This window comes from Arachis stenosperma, chromosome 2, assembly GCF_014773155.1.
Source record: "Arachis stenosperma cultivar V10309 chromosome 2, arast.V10309.gnm1.PFL2, whole genome shotgun sequence".
NCBI lineage: Eukaryota > Viridiplantae > Streptophyta > Magnoliopsida > Fabales > Fabaceae > Arachis > Arachis stenosperma.
Genome location: NC_080378.1, coordinates 119,439,625 through 119,455,923, shown reverse-complemented (window position 1 = coordinate 119,455,923; position 16,299 = coordinate 119,439,625). Strand labels below are relative to the sequence as shown.

The 16,299-nt window shown below is 23.7% G+C and overlaps 1 protein-coding gene across 1 annotated transcript; it reads right to left on the bottom strand.

The window, feature by feature from the left end:
• Positions 1 to 4,101: 4,101 nt before the first annotated feature.
• On the bottom strand, positions 4,102 to 6,011 carry LOC130962112 (NDR1/HIN1-like protein 1). Its single transcript, XM_057888204.1, has 2 exons — positions 5,461 to 6,011; positions 4,102 to 4,665 (listed from the first exon to the last, which is right to left on the bottom strand). The coding sequence occupies exons 1-2, from the start codon at positions 5,797 to 5,799 to the stop codon at positions 4,375 to 4,377; spliced, it is 630 nt and encodes a 209-aa protein (XP_057744187.1). The 5' UTR covers positions 5,800 to 6,011; the 3' UTR covers positions 4,102 to 4,374.
• Between the last annotated feature and the right edge of the window lie 10,288 nt (positions 6,012 to 16,299).

The window sequence follows — 16,299 nt, the reverse complement described above, 5'->3', positions numbered from 1 at the left end:
TATGAGTATATATGTTATGTACTTATGTATATATATATATATATATATATATATATATATATATATATATAGGATAGGATGAAGGAGTGTTGAAAATTCTATGAAATCAATTTATGGATAATGTTATGTACTTTGCTTGTTAATGTGATTTATGCTTACTTGCCTAATTCAATTTCGTCATGGAATTGAAGATCATGTAGCAACTTGGAATTGTACCAAAAGAAAAAAATAAATAGGTTAGAAGCATGTTGGGGTTGACCAGTTTGGTGGAAATTCAATTATGGTTGCCCCCAAACGACTATGTGTGGAAATAATATTATGAAAAGGGAAGGCTACGAATGTTATTCATTTAATCTGCCGCTAAATGGCGTTTTTGTTGTAGTGTATGGATTAGTTGATGAGATTTCTTATTTATTTATGAATTTAATTTTCTTCAAATATAAATTTAAAATTGTTTTGCATTATAAGTTAGAACTTACACTCTATTTATTTATCTTTTGCATTGCTTGGCTGTAAGTCTCTGTAACAAGGCTCAAAACCTTTCTTTCTTCCCATTAGAGTCCCTTTACATTATGTCAATTGTCAAGCAGCTTTTCTTCACAATTCAATGTGCTGAGTATTGTTTATTTTTGGGTATTATGTGCTGTGTTTTCTTTTTTTTCTTTGATTGGACCGAGACCTAAGTGGTTTGAGTAAATGAAATAAAACTAGATATTTAATAATAGTCCAATTCGATCAAATTGAGTTGTTCGAGTGATCAGCTCATTTGCTCACTTAAATAAATTTAAAGGTATAAATTTTGCGTTGTGTATGCAGCAATTCTAATCATAAAATATTGATTAGATCCTTAAATATAGTTCAGATTTGCGACACTAATTTTTAATCTGTCGAATTAAAAAATAACATAAGAAAACAAATAAATAAAAGCCTAAATTCTAATCCTAAAACTAATGATAAATAAATAAATAAAGGGTATGCAAAAGAAGAAAATTTTAATACGGAATTAATCTAATCCAAATATCACGGTAAATCCGTTTGATTATGAAAAATGTATATACAGTGGTAGACACCATAGCAAAAATGAGGATAAGATTATAATTTCATTATGTGAAGCTTTTTTTTCTTGAAAGGAAATTAAGAATAATGTTAAATAGAATTATAGATTATTCCTCTTTTTAAGCAGTTTTTTTGTTTTTTTATTTTTATTTATTTATTTTATTTAAGCTAAAAAAAATCTAATCCAAAACAGTTATATGGTTTCATTATGTGAAGCTTTTTTTCTTGAAAGGAAATTAAGAATAATGTTAAATAGAATTATAGATTATTCCTCTTTTTAAGCAGTTTTTTTGTTTTTTTATTTTTATTTATTTATTTTATTTAAGCTAAAAAAAATCTAATCCAAAACAGTTATATGGTATACGTAGATCCTTTTCAGTTTTTGTTTTTGGTAACGATGGTTTCCTTCACGATGGAGTGTACTTATTGGGCCGATAAGCTAAGGCTTGGTCCATAACTGAATGGCCCAATAACCATGAGGGTGACATAAAGAAATTATAGGGGTCCATTTTAGTTTATATTTTAGCTTTGTTAAAAAATAAAAAATAAAAATACAAACTAAACAAATTAATAGTGCTACGGCATTCTATCTGATAGTTACTTTAATTTACTTTAAGTTAATCAACTTTTATATGCTTCTTTTAACATAATTGCTCCGAAAGAGGATAAAGATATCATTTTCTAAGATTTTAAATATTATAAAGAAAAAAAGGACTCACAAAGACTTATAGTCAATAGTGATGACAATGAGAGATGTGATTGATTAATTGTTGTGTTCTACTCTTACGTGTGGAAAGGTTTATCTAAGGTAGCTGAATTCGGGTGCTTATAGCATAAATGTTCATCATGCTATGAGTTTTTAACATCAAATTCAATAATAGATATTTAGACCACAAAATTTACAAAATTAAGATGATGTAAATTTCTTGATAGTAATTCATAGAATATAATCTCTAATATGTAATTTTACCTTAAAAATTTAGACTAAAATATTTAGATATAGATATAAATTTAAATTTTTTTTAAAAATAAAATAAAAAAATTCATATTTCTTCAAACACTATTTTTTAATTTTAATTCTCCCCGGCGAACTCTATAAAAATTATATAGTTTGCTTTACTCCCCGCAAACATCCTTTAACTTTTTTGAATTCCACGCTTTTAATCTATTATCATCATCTCTAAATAGTATAGACATCTACAAACAGTATATATAGAAATACACAAAAATATACAGACAATAAGTATGATTTTTTCAAATATTTTTTTAATTATAAATTAAAAAAATAAATCATATTTAACAATGACAATAATTATCATCGTCTCCAAAAATATACAGGTAAACAGATTTTTTTGTATTTTACAAAAAACAGATAATTTATACCGTTGTAAAATTCTCCAAATTTTATTATATTTTAAATTAATTTTTGAAAATTTTATTCATTGAAGAAGAATTTGCTCACCCTAATTAGTAATATCATTGAATTTGAGTGTGTGTGTAGAAAAAAATGAATTAAAGAAGGTTCTGTTTACTTTTGCCAAATCATGACGGTGCTCAACACTGCCAAGCAAAGCCACATGATCCTAATAACTATGTGCTGATGAATTGGGTCATCATCATATCATAATAGACATAATTTTGATTTTGATTAGAGAATAGGAGATAAAGATAAGGACCATTCATGTACACACATAATGCTACGAAAGCAATTTATTAATTATTTCTTTATTTCCACCAATATTTTCAATTTATTAATTATTATTAATTGGCAAAGTAGGTGAGCCTATTTTGAAAAGGACTACCACCACTATATGCCATGTGGATCAACATAACACTATATGTTATTTCAAAAGAAGCCCACAACTTCCTTCAATAATTCATATCCATTCTTATACAGATAGAAATTAACTACTTGTGCTAGTTTCTAGAGGCTTCAATAATAATGTATTTGATGCAACTTTTTATAAATCTTAATAAAATATATAAATTTTCTAAATTTTTTTATCCAACGATTATTCAATAAAAATAATTTCTAATTATTCTAATTGATATATAACTAATTAATCCTAATTTATTATTAATAATAATAGATCTATCTAACCCTAATGGGCTAACTTGGCTTAAATTGTATCAACTAGAATAAAATTAGTAATGATTAAGAAAATTCAAAAAATACATCCATATTAGGTTTTAAAAAAAATTAGATGAGACACTTTAGTTTTTAATAATTTTGTATTATTTTAAAAATATTTGAGACAAATTGATTATTTCACAAAAGATATTAATTTATCTTATATGATAATTTTTTCAGATTTAACTATTTTGTGATAAGATTTTTTACTAATTTATTTATCCAACACATATTAAAAATTTTATTGAAAAACGATAAAAGACTAATCTATGTCTGATGAAATAATTCTTTTAGACTTTTAAAATAATAAAAAATATTAAAATCTAAAATATACACTAACCTAAAATTTAGTGAAAATTAATTTGAGTGGTTAGTTATTACTTTAAAAATTGTTTTTCATTTCATTATATATGTTGATAATAACATGATACAACTACCTTTTCTACTATGTATTTATAAATGTGGAACATCCCTACAAAGTGCCATTTTTATAACATTAGGGTTAGCATGTACATCAAGTATTCAAATGGAACATGTATAGCAGCTACATGGATCTATAAAGGAAGAAAATTCAAAGAAGATAACAAAAGTGGTCCTTGCTATAAAGTGTGGATAAAATAAAACATACCAAGAGGAATATAAACATGTGAATATACACATGTATATACCAATATAAACAAAATAACAGAAAAACCAAAAAATAATAAGCCAAATAAACAAGAATAAAATGTGAGAAATTGAGAATTACTGAGAAAACGAAAGAAAAAGACTCCGAGTGCTCCATCTCACACTCATTTGTTATCCAAATTAATTAACCAAAAATAAATAAAATTGCTATGTAATTATATATATATATTTTTTAATTTTCTACATGATTAAGCTAATAATATAAAACACTTAAATAAACAATAATGTATCAAAAAAGTTATTTCCATTGTAGCTCATTATTATTATATATTGCATGTAATTAAATTATTATTTATTACAACTTGGTAATTTTGCTATTTCATATAGCTATTTCACCTTCCTATAGCAAAATGTACAGTTCGATTTATACCTAACAATTCATACACAAAAGTGACACATTAAATACAACCATACAAAGGTAGAAAAATACATTAAAATAAAAATGTACGTACCACATTAACAAAAAATTTACTAATTAAAAATTGGATTAAATTAAAGGTTTAAACGCTAACGGCACAACGTTGAATCATCATGTATTTCATGGCGCCGTTCTGGCCAATTCTAACGCCGTTGCCCTGCGAACCGAAATTAATGTACGCGGGGCAACGGACATGGATGTGGTAGTGGCCGGAGACGAACACGCCGACCTTCCAACGGACCTTGCCGTCAACTCTGAGGGTGACAAGGATGACATCATTTTCTTCTTGACTGAGACTCTGAAAGTTGAACGGAGCAATCGGAATATTCGTTCCGTAAACAAACGGTGACCATACGTTGACTTCTTTATGTCCCTGTTTGGTTTTAACATATAATTATTATTTACTTGAAAATAAAATTAAGAGTTTATTTAATAGGAAGATTAAAAATTAAAGTTAATTAATTATATGAGTTTATTTTTCTTTTATTCATAATGTAAGAAATTTAATTAAATGATAGTTACAAAATGAAAAATAACTGTCATTCAAAAATTAATAAAAACTTTTTGGGTTTGAAGGACCACTTAATATTATTACACATAAAAAATAGCTACTTTTTTTCATATCAATATATCAGTATAAAATACTTTTATATCGAAAATACATACAACGCCGCCGAAAAAATTAATTACAAAATATTAAAAATATCTCAACAATAAAAAGAATTTAATTTTAATGTATTTTTCGTATAAAATAATTTTGCATGTATATCTAACGTTACTCCAATAAAACAAATATAATTGTATGATGGTATAAAATGTGAATGTATCAAAATTAAACTCATAATAAAATATTTAAAATTCTTCTTAATTTAAAATTTCAACTAACTTAAAATAATATATAATTTACTTTTTAGATATTATTATTTATTAGCAAAAAAAATTAACTAACAATAAATTTATAATTTAAAAATATCTATATAATTAAATAATGGTGTAAAATTTGTATATATTTTTTTCAATTTACTATTATAAAGAGATGAAAATTTAGGTGAGTACGACTTCACTTAGATAAAAATTTAGTTAAATTAGTCAAATTATTTAACGACTCTTAAGCATTAACTTAAAGTTATAAAGTCTTCCATAACCCAAAACGGAAAGTATTAGTTACCTGATAGGTGGGGGGGATGGCGGTCCGGTAAGTAACTTGCTGATTCCGGTAACTAATATAGGCGGCGAGGTGGTCGTAGTAGACGCCGATGTGGTCGTTAGGATTGCGAGAAGTCAAGGTGACCTGAAAATTGGAGGTTAAGAAGTTGGCGACGGTGGCGTTGAAGGCATAAACCGTTATGTCTTGGAGTATGAAGGTCGGTTTCGTCGGTCTTAGTACTGCCCATATTATTAATATTACTAGCAACACCAAGAACACGAATATTAAGATTCCACCGCATATTCTCCTTATTATTACTTGCCTCCTCTTCCTGTGGTGATCGCACTCCTTCACCGACATCGAGGTTGTTACTTCGGAAGATATTTGGAAGAAGAAGAAGCAAAGAGAGTGGTGTGGTTGATGGTTTTAATTTTGAAGAATTGGGGGTGGGGCGTCTTTGGGTTTTCATTTATTTATATTTATAAAGTGGGAATGAATTTCTTGTATTTATTTTTTATTATTAAAGATATGATAAGATCATGGTATATGGTTTGTGTTGGTATGTATGTTATTGAATATGAATGGTGGAGGCTATACTTTGCTAGATATATAGATAGGATTTATAGTTTTATGTACACACACACACTAGCTAGTAGATTATTAGTAGTACTAATTGGAAAATACTGATGAATTATTAGAGATTATATATATACACACACTCTTCATTTATTATTAAAAGAAACAAGTATATATAAACAATGAAAATACTAAACAATATGAATAATAGATATATTAGATGTTCAATTTATTAGGTATGCGAATAATTATTTTAATTTTAATATTAATATTTAAGTAAATAATTTAAGAATGTAATGTATTTTTATTTTATTAGACAAATTTTAAAATTTATTATTCACATTGTTCACAAAAATCATTGTCTACTTAATTATCAAACTCGTTATTAAAAATATGCATTCGTCATTTTTGGAGGAGGTAGATCATGCAAAATAAGAGTTTGGTGACTGCCACCACAGGTTTACCTAACTAAAAGTAAAAGAAGATGAAAACTACTATTACTACTACCATATGGATTATGTGCGAATAGTTTACGTCTCAAACAAAATAAATAAATGTTTTTGTAAGGTAGAAAAAATTAAAATTTTTCGTAAAATTGAAAAAATAAATTATATAAAACATAAAATTAAAAAAAATTTAAATTGTAAAATTATCAGATTTAATATAAATTTTATAAAATTGATTTACTCATTTAAAATCATAATATAAAAAAAATTTAAAAGTTAAATCGAAATTTTAATTACTTTAATTTTTTCAAATCATTTTTAAACATTAAAGGTGATAAAATTACACTATATGATTATATTGTTTTCAAATTATTCTTTTTTGTTAAAGTCATCACACATTTAAAAAATATTATAAAATTTATTATTTTTTTATATTTTTAATACTACATTGAATATATCAAAATTAAAACTTAAAAAAGACTTATACAAGGAAGAGTGCTATATAGTAACAAACATATTATTCCTTTTCATCGGTTTGGTGAGATTTTCATTTTGCCACTACTAGTAATACCAATACGTAGTAAGAGTAAAGTGTATAGAGTAATATAATGTATAATACTTTAATTTATTTATATTTATATGTTAATAGAGCTAGCTATTTGTCACCACTCACCAAACTTAACATCCCACTAACGCTCGTGCATTAATTTCAATGATGGCTTGATTTTCATTGAGGTTATTGCTTTCTAAGTCAAAAAAGGTGTGCTTTACTTTTCGCTAATTAAAGAGACATATAAAGGGCCAAGAAAATATCATCTTAAATAAAGTTGAATCAACATCGTTCATAAATTAGAAACAAGATTCAGTTTGTAAGAGTTTAATTTTAATTTTAATTTATTGATGCTATATTTTAAAATAGTTTACATTGTTGTCTACTAAAATTTATTTATTTATAGATAATTACTCCAGTTGTAGTGTGTAAAAACTAATTTATTATTTTTGCTAATATTATTATGTAATTAAACTATTAAAGTAACCTTTTATATTCATATATTAAGGTTGACCTTTACTTTAAATTTAGAAAAATAATAGTAATTAACATGAGATGTAATTTATTAAAAGAGTAATTATTTCGATATTTTGATAATAATTTTACATTTGAATTTCGAAATTTAAGAATAAAATTCGAATGCTGATAATAACTTAATCAAACGAAAAAACTATTTATGAAAGTTTGTCACTGATTTAAGTGCCTTATTATTAGTGACACGTTTGGGTGCATATTATAGCTAGGCCCCATGTATTAAAAACAAATTACACCAACTTTGTGTGTCTCTTTTTTGTTAATGGAGTTCAAGATTATACTTGGCAGCACCAACCATTTAATAATGGAACAGAGTAAAGGATCAATAAATCACAACTTTTTAATTAAAAAAGAAAAAAGGAAAAGAAAATTTCATTTTCATGAAGCAAACTCTCTTTATTTAACAAGTATGTCAGAGAGTAGAAAGCAAGGTAGAATAGAAAAATGAGAAAAAAAATATAATTGAAATATGAACATTTTCTTAATTTTACTTGAATATTGAAAATATATATATATTTTTAATTAATTTTTGTATTCTGATTATTATTATTATATTGAGTTTGGCCTAACTCGACTGAATTTATAGTTTCACGTTTAGACCCATTTTTATCTTATTCGATCATTATTGTCAACAAACACCATTTAAAACTAATAAAGAAAAGCACAAAAAGATTAAAAAAAGTTACACTTTATTAAGATAAAAGAAACTTAGTATATTCACAAAATTAGAACAAGAATATAACTTATATTATTAACAGAATTATCAATTTATTCTTCGATTTAAATAAATATGTGTAAGAATTTAAATTTTATTTTCATATATATAATAATTTATTAGTCGTTTAAATTTATAGCAAATTAATCTTTAATTTATTTAGTTAAAAGATACCGATAAAAAATTCACACCATTATTATATATGAGAACAAAGATTTTAGAATATTATAAGTTTTCTCTTTATCTTATATATTTTAGTACATATAGGTAAAAAACAAAATAGTATGATGACTTTCATTAATCTTCTCTGTTCATTCAATAAACAATGTAATTATACATAATATTTACATTGGAAACACTTCCCCTTATTTTCTTTCTCAATTCGCTTTCCCTCTAAAGGAACAAATTAAAGGAAACTGAACTCTCACGCAAGAAAGTCTCAATTTTAACCCTTTTCTTTTTTGTTCTCAAATTTCAATTCACAAATTAAAGAAAGAAATTGGTCCAAGAAAATGTATACATTGCATCTTTACCTCTCTTACATTGCTTTCATAATTGACACTTCAACTACTGTCGCCCTGTCTCCAATCTTAGGTTAATTAATTGACAGCTACAACTAAAAATAAACCTTCAATTTATCATTGAGTTATGAGTATATACTTTCTTTAATTCATACTAATATTTGTTAATATCTTACAATATTTTTTTTATAATTATTGACACAATTATTATTCATTAATAAAAATACTAAAAGATTTTAATGATTGAATTCATCTTATAAATACAATAATTTATTAGTCAATAATAAATTTTTAATTAAATAGAGGTTTAATTACATTAATGAACTAATTTTTGAAAATATCATAGAAAATTAAAAAAATTAATGATTAATAATAAATTAAAATATATTCTATTAAAATAAATATTTTTAATAACCATAAAATACAATTTTTTTTCTTGTTATATAGTGAGTAAATTAAGCAAGAGTAGTCAACAAGGTTTAATCTTAGTCTAAAATGAATCACACAGAAAACAAGACAATTGACATCATACCTCATCACAAGTATATTCTCACTTTCACACTAGCTAGGAATGAAGGACCCCATCTTCTATTCACCGCTAGAAAATTCAAAGTCTAGACGCAAATGTAAACAATAATGTCTATCTTCTCTCGACCAATTAAACTTTTTATATATATAATTTTTTTCTTTACTTTTAGTATATTTAATATCGATTATGTTACGTGTACACAAAAATATATATTAAAATATAAATATATATTAAAAATAAATTAAATTATATATATATTTATACATTAATAACTAATTTTAGTAATTAATTTTAGTGTAGCCTGATTTAAAATGGATGTTTGAGTATAATACTTAATTAGATCAATGTTTTTTGGTTATGATGATTAGGCAATATATTAGTATATATTCAATTAATTTAATATAAATCATTAACAACATAATACAATATGCAAAAGAAGAAAAAAAAAGAAAGGAGAGAGAGACAATGACCTAATTAAGGTAGTGTACATATAATTTTCTTAATGTAAGTTAGGTTTTCTATATATACTTACAATCTACATGTATGTGTGGAACGTTTTGATAAGGCCAACAAGATAAACAATAAAACATATAATTAAGGAAATACCCTCTTTTGGGACCTACTTACTTCAATTGCTCTTACCACACGCATTAAAATTTCTTAATTTTTCATTTTATTTTTTTTAATGATAAAAAAAATGGGCGCCGACAGTACCCAATTGAACAGCAAAGTAGGAAAAAGGCAACAAATTGAAATGAAGAAAATTCTGTGGCTATTAGAAACTGAGGTTTGAGGACTTCATAAACACCATTGATTGAGATGAGCCTATAGCTATCTAGACAAAGGAAAATAGGAGTGATATTTTTTTAAAAATATTTAATTTGAAGAAAAATAATATATAGATATTTGATTGGACCTCTTTAGTTCATTATTTCAATAATTTAGAGTTGCTTACTCACCTAGCTAGCTAGGCTAGGTATGTATTAATAAATATAATCAAAAGAATTTTACATAATGAGTTGGTAGAAAATTTTTATTTTTCATAAGAAATTTTTTTATTTTTCATAAGAAAAAAAGTTATACACAATTAAGAATCTTGGCAAAAAGAACACCCTACTCTACAAACACAGCTCTAATAAGAGGAGCCCCACAAATGAAAGCTACTTTTATTACACTTTCCTAACCGAATAATAAAGAGGGGAATAAAAAAGATATTGTGCTTTCTCTTATATGAATAATGACCATATTGATTCCTAAAAATTGAACACTATTTTTTTAACTTTTTGTTATTTTGCATTTTAGTAATCTATTATTTGATTTATTTTTACCTTGTGTGTGTGTGTATATATATATATTATATATATATATATATATATATATATAATATATATATATATATATATATATATATATATATATTCAATTAACATAGTATTATTGGATGGGTTTAGTTATAATAAAGTAGACATTGCTTTCCATCTTATATATATCTATCATGCCTAAGATGTAGCTAGGGTTCTAAATTTATGAACTTCTGATATATTGTTGAATATGTTTGTTAATAACTTAACAGAAATATTTGATAATTAAAAAAATTAATTAAAATCAATTAGAATTTATTTTATTTAATATTTATTAATTATTACAGTAATTAATGAATATTAAATAAAATAAATTTTGAATTAATTTTTTATCTCTCTAATGTTATCGATAACTTAATATATACGTGAATGAAAGAATTAATAACAATTGACTCTTTTTTGAAAAAATAACAAGACACAAATTAAACATCTTAAGCAAAAGTGAACAAAATGTAGTTTTCGTGTAAGTGTCTAAATAGAAATCAAATGCTTTTATTTTTATTTTTATTTTTATTTTGTTGTCAAAAAGATAAAATGTATTGAAGAACCATAAAAAGAGGTGAATTGAGAATTTGAGATCAATATATAAGAGGCTCTGTGCTTTAGTGGCGTGGTGTGCCAAGCAAACAATAAGAGACGTACATGTCTAGAATAACGAAGGTTCAATAATGGTGACTCTCTCCAAAAATAAAATAAAACAAAACAAAACAAAAATAAATAAAATAAAAGCAATGGCACATAGATCAAAAAAGGTATATGTGTTGATGCACTTGCACTGACACCCAGGATGATTCAATGTAGCTTCTTATATCCCTAAATATAGATATACAAGACCCTACACAAATTCTTCTAAGAATTATTGTAGAAACCTCTCACATATTCTTTTACTTTTTTTCACCAACTCCTTCTATATATATTTGTTTTTTTTTTTTTTTTTGGATAAATTCATTTGTGGATATGATCTTCACATGAGAACCTCGTTTGCATGTTAAGGTATAAGATTCAAAGTAAGTACAGAACAATAATATCAAAAAAGGTAAAATGTATGAAGTAGATGTCCAAGGATATATTATAAAATTATGCTTGTACCTTTAATTAATTTTTAGCCTAAATTTTTGAAAGTCAATATTTTTTCTAACCACATAATATTAACATTTAAAATTTAATTAACTTTTATTATTATTTTTTATTTTTCTAAGTAAATTAAACTGACACAAATAAAATAGGATGAGCATGTGCATTATCTTTATTTAAAAAAATAGAGAATTAATTTTAATTAGTTAATATTAATTAATTTTATTTTAAAATTATCTTTTCATTTTTATCTTTTAAAGGATTTAGAATTTAAGATTTACGATTATAATTTAAAACTTAAGATTTAAATTTTAAAATTTAGTTTAAAAAATAATTTTCAAAAAATAACTTATGTTATAATTAATAGGAAAAATCGATTCTTTAATTAAATTATATGTATGCAGAATATTATAAAACAATCATTTATAAAGTTTCATTAGGTTAATTTTTAAGAAAAATGATTTGATTATCTTTATTTATTTATTGGATAAAAATTTTAATTTATAATTTGTCGGCACATGATGTGATGCTATTAGAAAAAAAGAGACAAAATATGAAAAAGTAGAAAGGAAAACGTTAAGGAGCTACTAAGCTAGTGTGAGAGAGGTTTTAATATCATTATTATTGAAGACGTGGATGATAAGAAATTCTCGATTCAAGGAAAACTCCAAACTATAGTGCAGAAAAAAACAAGTAGAAGATAACGAAAGAAAATAGGTCGATTTTTTGGCTTCTTTTTAGTTTTGTATCTTCTTGATAATGATTTCTAATTTGACAAAATCACGTGTAGCAACTCATGAATTAGGCATAATAATAAACATGATGTTATCTTGGCAAAATATAAGAAAGAAGTAAGAACCCTAATAAGATGTTGTTTCAATCAGATTAATAAAGGTTCTATTATATATTTTTAGTAATTTTTTTCAAGTTTAATATAAAATAAAAATTAAATTTTAATTTTGATGCACTGATAATAAAATCGTACAATCACAATTATTTTTTTAAATAACTATTTTCATAATTAATATAAAAAGTAGTTATTTTTATTAATGTAGCGGTATATGATTTGATACACGTATAGAGTAAAACGGTTTTATACTGAGGGTATGTCTAAAATCAGTTCAACTATTTTATGTGCATTAGATGTACCATTTTTTATGAACCATTAGATTTTATTAAATGAAAATCAAAGATATTATGAAAGAAGAGTATTAATAAACTTTATAAATATAGAATATATTAGTATATACATACATAAATACATTTCAATATAGAATATTTTAAAAATGACAAGCATAATCTTTTACTTCAAAATAAATATATATAAAAATATTTTTATTTATTAAAATTAATTATTATACAATACTATTTTTAATTACATAATATAAAATAATTAAATTATTTTAAATTAAATTATTTTATATTACTTGAAAATAATTAAATTATTCTATATTATTAAAAAATAATTTAATAAAAAATATTTATTAATAGTTAACTTTATTAAAAATATATTATTATATAACAATTTTTTATTCAAATTTTTGTAAACATACAATTTACCCAAAATAGTATATATAATATTATTTTAACAAAATTAATTATTATATAATATTTAAAAAAATATGTAATATTTCCATGTGCAATGAAAGGTAGCTGTTCGAAGAAGTAACCTTTAAAGCCAAGCTATTTTGTTGGATTAGCCATTTTTTATATGCATGAAAGAAATTTTTTTTAGTAATCACAAAATACATAAAAAGAATCTTATTTATGATAATTTAATAGAAATATCACTTATCACTCTCTCAGTGTTTATATAATGTTAAAATTAGCAAATTTTGCCCTAATATAAATAAATAAAAATAAAAAATATTTTAAAAATAAAATATGACAATTTTATTAATAAAAAATAATTATTTATCTTTTTATAAAAAAAAAACCAGATGAGACTAATAATGCAAATTTGATTTTAATCTAAATTAGATTTTATTCATATAATTTTATTTTTTTTTTGTTTCTAAAATATATATTTAAATAATATATATTAGTAGTAATTTTTTTATAATGTCATATATGAATTTTTCTATTATATGTTTGCATAATTTGTAAAAAAATAAGAAAATAAAAGTGACAATATGCCTTTCTAATTTAATTTTTAATAATTTAACACATAAAAATTTATTAAAAAATAATTTAATAATTACCCATTAAAAAAATATTTCATCAATCATAATTATTTAAAAATTGTTATCCAAATTATATGTATCAATTTTTTTTAGTCCCTTCCTCTTTTATCTTTTTTTATTATTATTTTAGTCTTAATAGTTAGGCTTGATCTCTAATATTTTAAATACTTTATTTTAGTTCAAAACAATTTTAAACGAATTTAATATTATTTCACTCTTAAATTTGATATAAATTCTGCGTATTAGAAAAACATAATAACCAAAACTTTTTTGTAATATTTTTTTTCTGTACAAAATCTCTCAAACAATTAGCAATCAATAATCAATATTCCAAAATCAATTAAATTGTGATTACAAAATTTGTCAGATATGGAAATATACTTCAAAAACTATTTTCTTTTTGTTTATTTGTACAATTATTATATTTAAAAAATAGATAAGTATACTTTTTTCTCAATATTTTTATTTAGTCACAAATTATTCTAATATTATTTTTGTATTAAATTTGTATTTAGCCGTTTAATTATGTTTTCAATGGGTTAAATATATCAATACACTTGTATAATGATAGACACTTTGTCATGTTCCGTTTTTGGTCAGAAAATACTTGATAATTTTCCAAATATATAATGTGATAGACATATATTTAGATTTATATTATTTATTCTATTTTTTTAAAAAAAACTGAAAAAAATAAAAAAATTAATATTTTTATGTATTATATATTATATTTTGATAAAAAATTATATTATATAATAATATCTTTAACAAAAATAGTTAATTAATAAATTTTGAATATAATAATTTAATTATTTGTAAATATTTTATATTTTTATGTTACAGTTTAAAATATTATTTTAATATAATTTTTTGATATTATAAAACTTTTTGCATAATAATTAATTTTAATAAATAAAAAATACTCATTTTGTATTATATTTTATATTTAATTATTTAAAATAAAAAATTCTGTTACTATTTAAAATATTGTGTATTAAAATATTATTTGACAAAAATAACCAATAATTAAATTTAATATTCATTTTATTAAATATTTAATAAAATTTTTAAAATACCCTTTCTTTTCAATTTCTCCAACCCAATCTTTTACCCTAACAAAATCAACTAGTCCCACTTTAGCTCCTAGTTCTTTTTCACTCACCCGCAATATTCTAAAAAATCGGTTTAAACCACCGGTCGAATCGATTAGACCGCGAACTACCATCGGCTGCCTCCAAACTCTGTTGTCACGCCTCACTCCACTAGGGGTGGAAACAGGCCAGACCAGACTTTCCTCTTAACAAGCCAGGCTTGTAATAGAGTATATTGGCCTTAGCCTGTCCTGTTGTTAAATCTGGCCTAGCCTGAAGCCTGTCAATAGGCTCGTTTTTTTTTTTAAATAATAATTAAATTTAAGATATAATTTAATTTTTAAAATTATAAAATATAAAATAATAAATTTATGAATAATATCGATACAAAATACACATATATAATTAAAGAGACAAATAGCTGAATGGATAAAGTTATTATTATAAGATAAAAGACCCAAGTTCAAATCATTCTAATAGCATTTTTACTAGTATAATAAACTATATATATATATATATATATATATATATATATATATATATATATATATATATATATTTGCAGGCTCAGGTCTTTTAAAAGCCTAGTCTGGTCTTTTAAAGAATATAGACTTTTTTTTAATAGCCTGAGTTTGGGCCTATTTCCTATCAGGCCAGGCTAAGCCAGGCCAGGCTGCAGACCCCTAGCAAGCCGCCTGGCCTATTTCCACCCCTACACTCCACACAGTTTCGTCGTGCCATACTGCTTTAACTGCCTTTCTCCCTCATCGTCCATCTACAGCTAGGTGGAAAATGGAATATAACAATGGTGTTTAGGTTAATTTTGACACTTTGGCATATACTGATTCATCTCTAGTTTAAAACTGATTTTGTTATTTGGCTGATATTATTTGAACATAAATTTGACTGTAAATTGAGTTGTATTATAGTAGTTAATAATATGTTTTATATTTTTATTCTTTTTCTTTTCTTAAATATATTCAGATCTTCGATCCCTCAATTAAATATTCTGATTTTTTTTCTCAATAAAAACAAATTTTTAGTTATACTAGGATAAGTTTATGCATTCATTATAGTGTCACTTTTATGAAATTGCACAGTATTTATGGCATTTTCATTTGATTCCAAGATGTGATTTTGGAGGCAGTTGTTTCATTTACATGACATTCTTGAAAAATGTTCATATTTGTGGCAATCTTTTTGATTCATAAATATTGGCTGTTTATATCGTAAAAGTCAAGGGAGTTTTTGTTATATTTGAGTGCATACACAGTAAACTG

What these genes read in the sequence shown, in the direction of transcription:
- LOC130962112 (XM_057888204.1), bottom strand. Translation starts at nt 5,799, where the DNA reads ATGTCGGTGAAGGAGTGCGATCACCACAGGAAGAGGAGGCAAGTAATA. An exon ending in CCATCCCCCCCACCTATCAG is followed by an intron (nt 4,666 to 5,460) that starts GTAACTAATACT and finishes AAAACCAAACAG; the next exon opens with GGACATAAAGAAGTCAACGT.